The 7,524-nt window shown below is 47.1% G+C and overlaps 1 protein-coding gene across 1 annotated transcript; it reads right to left on the bottom strand.

Annotated features, from left to right (window-relative positions):
* Positions 1–370: 370 nt before the first annotated feature.
* LOC119404149 (uncharacterized) lies at positions 371–7,303 on the bottom strand. Its single transcript, XM_037670743.2, has 3 exons — positions 7,127–7,303; positions 2,738–2,854; positions 371–551 (listed from the first exon to the last, which is right to left on the bottom strand). Exons 1-3 carry the CDS (start codon positions 7,292–7,294, stop codon positions 393–395), a joined length of 444 nt encoding a protein of 147 aa, XP_037526671.2. The 5' UTR covers positions 7,295–7,303; the 3' UTR covers positions 371–392.
* Positions 7,304–7,524: the final 221 nt, after the last annotated feature.

The raw sequence follows: 7,524 nt of genomic DNA, 5'->3' as shown, positions 1-7,524 counted from the left end.
GAACCGAAACTATAGCTTTTAAAAAGTACGGTAATCACTTTTTCAGGGGGCGCTCGCGCTCACCAGTACATTTTCTAGGCTCTTGAGGGCTTGGCCTTTCATTTGACGCAAAATAAAGGAAAATTTTCATGTCAGTACCCCTTTAAGCTAGTCCTATACGTGACAAGCAGCGACTCCGTCGACAGAAGTGGCCTTTGCAACTGCCCTGGTGCCCTTTCTTTTCAGAGTGCTTGTCATTCTCGATAGTCGAGGTTTATAGTCGAGGACAAGGACGCTGATGATTGCGTATTTTAATAATTAACACGAAGATGTCTTTTGTGTCCGTCATTTGCCGCCGAAAGTCCCCACTGGCGGCACCCGTGCTCCCTCCCGAAAGTTTGTTCGGCCCGCCGTCACTTGACGCCGAATTCCGACTTGGCAACCGATATTCTGCAGAACGCGTCGTCATTCCGTAATTTGCAGCCTCGGACGAAGTTGCCGAGGTTGACGTCCATAAGCAGTACGGCCATGTTGGCGCGCAGATTCGCGGATGGGTCCTTGAGTTTCTGCGCCTGCACCGTAGAAGTTAACAAGGATGCTTAGAGCGAGGTATTCCTTCAAGATGGATGCACATTCAATCGCCCGTGATGAGACGGGCGAGTGTGGCCGACGTACGTCGCTTTTACTGAAAGTATCCTTCAATGGGCACACTGTGTATTTTGCAAGGGACAGTATCAACGTGAATGTCTTGGCAAAAAGCTGCTTTATTTACCTAAGAAAAGAATGTAAGCCCCGGCCCTCGACCCGTGGCGTGCCCGCCTTACACCTGTGAAAGACGGTCGTGGTAGCTCGTGTCCGCTCGAAACGTAAGTACTTTTTTTTCAGCAGACGTAAACATTACGCATACTAGGAGGTGAAGGTTCGTCGCTACTACCTAAAGCATTGCGTTTGGCTGAGCAGCGATATTAGAGCCCCTGACGGAACCAGCGACACAAACGTGTGTCTGAATGGGAAAACGTGAAACATTCCTGAGGTGCCTGACATCACGCAAATGAGTAAGCCCTATTGGACGGAGCATTTGTGCAAATTCTCTGGGGGAGGTACAGCACGTGATGACTGTCGGCGGAGCTCACATTTTTTCTTAAATTCTACCCGCCTGTATTCCTGGAGATCCGTGGAGTAATAGTGATGCGAGCTTAACCTACAGTCGGATACAAGTTGAGAAGTCCGGAAAGGCCCTGCCCCAGATGACCGAAGCGCAGCAGCCGATCTCGTCCGCGAGGAAAGAAATGGCCCCTCTCACGCACTCGGCTATGTTCTCGGAAGGCGGAGTCACCGGCCGTCCGGCTCATGACGTCAGTCATGAGTGCGCGCTTATTGGTGCAGGCTTGTGTGCATCCGCCTTTGAGGAGGACATGCGGAAGACTTCTAAAGTTTTATCCTACTATAGGCATCCATAAACTATCTGGCACAAAGGAATAGGGTGCGCATGTAAAATGGCGATAGTAGCAAAGTATAGCGTATTATAAAGGTAGGTATAAGCACAATATGACGAGGTACAGCTTACTGTATCTTATAATGATGATTCTCAGAATACTGAACACACGCACTGCCGAAAATTGGGCGATATTAAAGGCAAAGTCAGCATGTCACGTTCATTGCATCTCATCGTGCTTGTAGAGATGCTGTTTGGAAGCCGTGGCGTTACCCGCTACGCTGGCCTAGTGGTTATGGTGCTCGACTGCTGACCCGTAGGTAGCGGAATCGAATCCCGTCCGCGGCTGCCGCATTTTCTAATCAGGTGAAAATGATCGAAGCCCGTGTGGTTAGGTTTAGGTGCATTCTAAATAACCTCAGTTCGTGGAAACTTCCTGAGCTCTCCACTACGCTGTCCATCATAATCACATCGTTGTTTTGGAACGTTAAACCCCAACGATTCTTATTAAGCCGTGATGTTGTCCAAGCTATGGAGATACCTTCTATTCTTTGTTAGGTTCGTTTTGCTACTTGTGCTGACGCCGCAACTACCAAAACTGGACATTTTTCGGGTCCTAACAGCGCCTCCCGTGGACATCGGCGTAATCGAAATCGGTGGCTCTTGGCCTCTGAAATCCGCCTTTCTTCACGATGCTGCGGCGAATGTGCCTTTCCCATTGCGGTAAGGTCGCGAAGCGCCTCTTCAATTATCTCGGAGGTTTTCGCTCTGGCGACACCGGTTATGCCAGCCCCTTCCGAAACGGCAGAGGGCAGCGTAAAAAATGAGAAAGACACAATGCCCTCCGCGTGCCCGTACATAATCTGGGAGTCCTTGATTTGAACTTTTTTTGGGCATGCGACGTGAGGCGTCACTCGGTGTGCTCCTTTCGTTGCGCTGTGGCGCGTGCTCCCGCGCCACAGCGCAAAGCATGGCGCGTGCCCCCGTCGACGTCCCCGCGCATGCGCATACTACCCACCCGAAGAAGGTCCATTGTGTGGACTGTGCACACACACACACACACACACACACACACACACACACACACCACACACACACACACACACACACACACACACACACACACACACACACACACACACACACACACACACACACACACACACACACACACACACACACACACACACACACACGCACACACGCACACACGCACGCACACACGCACACACGCACACACGCACACACACACACACACACACACACACACACACACACACACACACACACACACACGTGAATGACAGGGGCTGCAGGACTCACTTTGTATTTGATCGAATCCTCGTCCTCATAAAGAAAGATGTACGAATGATCAGTCTCCGCTAACGCCACGTTGACATCAGGAAACACCCGCTTCTTAATCAGGTCGGCTTTGCAAGGCTGGAAAGAAGGAGAAGATTAATCCCTTGAGACGCGATGTCGAAATGTATGGGCACACATCTTACTTTTTGCCAGCTCTTCGGACCACTGGCCAAGAAAGAACGAGCTGCATTGCACGTAGGATGAAACTAACCTTCTGCACAGTCAATGTGTATACAACCTATAACATCAGTGTGCTGCGTACGACTTTAGCTGATCGATCGCTTTAGTGAAGGCAATGCCGCTGTTCGACGTACCGCATTCCGGGAACGACGAGAAAAATGTTAATTTTCTGACTCGAAATGAATGCAACAAAAAATATAGGCACACTATTAGGCCTATGATTTAATTCTTATTTAAAAGGGAAGTTAACTGACTGCACAATACTTAAATAATTCGTTACGCCCTAATTAAGATTAATATTTGAAACTAGCACGCAACACCAATACTACCTCTTTTTCTTTCTCGGAATGTAATATGGAGTGCCGCCGGAATTACTTTGTTCGAGTTCGACACATTTGCAGACTGTCCATCATAATTCACTCCTGAGGGGGTTGAAAGAGATTGACGTTCGGGCATCTGGAGTCGCAGCTCGCAAGCCAGCTGGGAAGCACGTTGCAAAGTCGGCGAGAGAGTTGGTGGTTGTACATGGTTAAAAAATACAGCGTAAATTTTGGGATAAGGAAAGAAGGAATGACACCGGAAAGGCGCTCTCAGCTTGTTGCGACGTGACGGCGTCCGACGTAGACGTGCTGTCGTCACTTGTTTAATGAGAAGACGAAGTCGTACGGCCGAGGAAGGAAGCGAGAGGCCGAAGCCGAGCAGCGGCCAGCCAGCCAAAAGCACCCGAACGTCCTATATGCCTCGCGCCACGAGCCACCGACGCTTGTCGACTTTTTCTACGGCCGGCTGGCTGCCACTGGCGCGTCGCTACATGGGCTACGCGTTTATGATGACGATAGTTTTCTCATAGACCGCACAAACTTCTGTGGCACATACCTCTTTGTTGGGCTAACTGCGTGCATTTTTAGTGGAACAGTGGTGAGTATAGTGGGATTTACCCGATCTCTGTGGCGCATACCCGTTTATGATGCCCACAAGCGTTACCACGGATCCCGGGCACGAAAGGCTTGACTCGACCAAGAACGGATTCGCTGTTTAAAAATTTAGAAGGCTACTGATGTGCCATTGCGCAATAATATATGTTGTTTAATTGTCCGTGAATTGTAGGCGCGAGCTCAAATTTCTTTTCACTTCGAATGAGTTCGCGCCTGCGCGTTAGTGCATGTCTCGTGGAATTTTCGTATGAATGTGGACATTTCTTCAATGAATCGCAAGCCCATAGTCAGGGCCTGTCGTGTATTAATCACATTTTCTGTTGTCCTATTCACAAAAATTTTCGCAGTATCTTTTCGCCGTATATTTGAAAGAACCCGAAATGTAACGCGTAGGCTGGCCTTCCAGCTAAGCGTTTAGTGGCCCTCAGTGTTTGTGGGCTTAGGACTCCATTGAGGAATCCATTGAGGAGGTCGATGGACGCGCCTCATGCGTGTCTCCCCTGTATTGCGGCCGTGTCAGGACAGGGCTGCAGTCCGAAGAACCTAACAGTGATTCAAGCAAGACAGAATTCCGGGCGCTTTTGAGCCTTTGAAATTACGCAGAAGCGCTGAACAGTGAATGTCGCTCAACACTGCTTGCTCAACGATTTTTCATCACTAAATGTAGTTTGCAATTCACCGTGTTAGACACATTAATGCTGCGCTATTTTGCGCTTCATTACTTTTTCGTTGCTTGGTATTCCTTTAAAACGCCAGTAAACAACCCCGCGGTCCAAAATTTGTGACGAAGAGGTGGGTATTTTGCGAAGAAGTGCTGCACTAAAGAAGTTACAGGGTACAGAACAACCCGTTTCAACTGGTTTTGGTTTTCTCACCCGGCCTTCCTACCCTTCTCCGCCGCGAAGATGGGTAGGTGTGGTCCGCTGTCGCCACTACGCTCACGTCGCCAACGTAACACGACGTGAGCGATTACGTCATCGGCGCGCAGCCAATGACCGATCAAGGCTTCCTCTTAGGGGTGTGCGAATAGTGAATTTTGGAACCGAATCGAATACGAATCGAGTAGGGATGACACCGAATCGAATACGAATAGGAATCAAATACCGTTCGAATAGTTTACGAATAGTAAGGCAACCATTTTAAAAACAGTCCTAGAACTCCACAACATTTTATTTGAAACAAATATTAACAAACTTTCACCAAAGAACATTACGGTTACTTTTAATCGAGTCAAAATACCACAGTAATGAAAACTCAGATAAGCTCGTATATAGCAGGGACCAGAACCTTCGTAATATTTTGTAACTGTAGGTCGAAATACAGCAGTCACTACAGTAATCCAGGTGAGACTGTCGCCTGCTTTCAAATACAATTGGGATATAAAAAGCACTCAATTTTGAACCGAACACCACAGATACAGCTAAAGATGTAATGAAACAGATAAACCTGTCATCACAACATTGGTCTCGGCACCGAAAGCAGGTAAATATCAGTGTTGAAAGCTATATATGCGAGAGCAATTTACGGAAACACAACACTTGCGTCTGCTAGTCATGAAGCTGAATGCACCCGTACTCCCCACTTTCAGTTACTACAAGATGAAGACAGGAACTGATTAATGCGATACAGCTTCAGCATGATAATGAGTGAGCAAGAGTGGAGTTTTCAAAAGAAACGCCTTCATGATATAATCAATATAGCGAAGATAGTCTCTTAGAGCTCGGGCTGCATGCGGATCAATTTAGGAGTTAAAAAAAGAAAAATCACTTTTAGACGTCCCAATGTTTTCTTTGTTTTGGGTGTTCTCCCGTAGGTGCTGATTCAAAAAATATCCGCAAAATATTCGGTATTTCGAATATGTACTATTCGATTCAAGCGCCGAATCGAATTGAATCATATTCGATTCGTTATTCTAAATTTTCGAGTATTCGCATACCCCTACTTCTTCCACGCGTCGCTCGTGTCAGAGCGGCGCGGTCAGGAAGCGTGGTAACTGTGCGGCCACAGCCTCATCACCGCAGGCCTACGGTGCCGTTTCGTATTGCAGATAACCAATCTCGGAAGTTCGTGTTACTTAAAGGACCCCTGACGGCGAAATTTCATTGGTGACTCTTCACTGTAACTTGTCGCTCTGTGTCTGGTAATCCCGAGATTGAATCGTAAGTGCTCTGACGTATCGTATAATCATTGTATAATTGAATCGTAAACTCTCTAACGTATCATATAATTGAGGATCCCAACGTGCTGTTTAGTTCGTTTCGATAAAACTGATGTCTGTGCTATGACGGGAATGCTGACGTTGCGTCGGACCATTAGTTAGCATTACGGATGCTAGTGTAGCCCTTCAGTCACGAATTATGATGCACTGCCTGCATGGCATGATTTCAAGGCACTCAGTATTACATTCCAAGAAGTAAAATGAAGGAATGTGTTGTTTTGTGTTAGTTACAGTAATTAATGTCAATTAGCGTGTAAATAAATATTTAATTATTCTGCCATCAGTCAGCTTCAATCTTTGCATAAAAGGAATCAACTTTAGGCACAGAATGAATGCACAGTTTGTTTTTTGGTTGTATGCTTTTCGAGCGAAGAATAAAAAATACTCTTGGCGTTGGTCCTGGAACGTCGCACGTCGAACGATCGTCGAACATGATAGTGTCTCTAGCAAAGTGATAATCTGCAGCAATATACAGCATAATGAAGTTAAATAAGCACAAGTTGTCCACTCAGGAAGCCTGCACGAATGTGCACACTAAGTTTCAGGCCATTTGAAGGAACGCGCAGTGCGAGATGCGCGACTTCGAAGTTGATGTGTACAATTGTACACACCGTGACTGAAAGGGGTAGTCAACGTGCCTGGTAGGCCCACAGTATTTACATAGCTACGCAGTTTACGCGAAGGCCTCGAACCACCTTGTAACGCTTGAATGAAAGCAAAAAGAAAAGGTCAGCATATGGACATATAGTCGCTTACTGCTTCGCATTAGGTCGACTCTTACAACATGCATGTGATGGTTCGGAATGCTTTTTTTTTAGCTTCCATTCTATTCAATAGGATTTTTGTTGACACGCAATGAACAGCATTCGCGATTTTTGTGAGCGATTGCGTTCCGGGCGTATTTATTGCGAGCGGTGCACTGGATAGATGTCCGGCTGTTGCCCGTATTTCACGTGGAGGCTTTGTATTAGTGATGGCCGACAATGTGAACGGGCAGAGGGTGAAGCAGAAACTTACCAGGGAGTCCATGCTGGTGAGGAAAAAGCGATCGCACTTCGAGTTCACCAGTGTTTCGGCGTCGGTGGTTTTCAGCGGCACCTTCGTTAACAGGTAGCCCAGTACGCCGAGCTCGATGGAGAAACCCATCTGAGAGGTGGATTTGTACGTCTTGGTTGCGTCCATCATGCTGGTGGTAGTTTTCTGCGCACGATATAGATGCGTAAAAAGCAAATAGGCGAACATTCAAATGAAGAATTGAATGTGAACTCTGGGAGACGTTGGTATTAAGAAGAAAAAAAACTGTTTGTGTTTGCCACACGACCATCCCCCTTTTTGAGAGCCAGATATGGTTTTATCGCGATAGCAGTTATTGCAATAGAATTACACTCTCGGCGGCTTTTAGTCGTCGCCTCGCC

This window comes from Rhipicephalus sanguineus, chromosome 9 (genome assembly GCF_013339695.2).
Source record: "Rhipicephalus sanguineus isolate Rsan-2018 chromosome 9, BIME_Rsan_1.4, whole genome shotgun sequence".
In the NCBI taxonomy this organism is placed as follows: Eukaryota; Metazoa; Arthropoda; class Arachnida; order Ixodida; family Ixodidae; genus Rhipicephalus; species Rhipicephalus sanguineus.
The sequence above is the reverse complement of the archived record's forward strand: the minus strand, read 5'-3'. Positions and strand labels throughout refer to the sequence as shown.

Coding starts and splice junctions, on each gene's coding strand:
- LOC119404149 (XM_037670743.2), bottom strand. CDS start 7,294: ATGATGGACGCAACCAAGACGTACAAATCCACCTCTCAGATGGGTTTC. Junction 2,855..7,126: donor TCACCAGCATGGACTCCCTG/GTAAGTTTCTGC, acceptor CCTTCTTTCCAG/CCTTGCAAAGCCGACCTGAT. Junction 552..2,737: donor AGGATTCGATCAAATACAAA/GTGAGTCCTGCA, acceptor TCTACGGTGCAG/GCGCAGAAACTCAAGGACCC.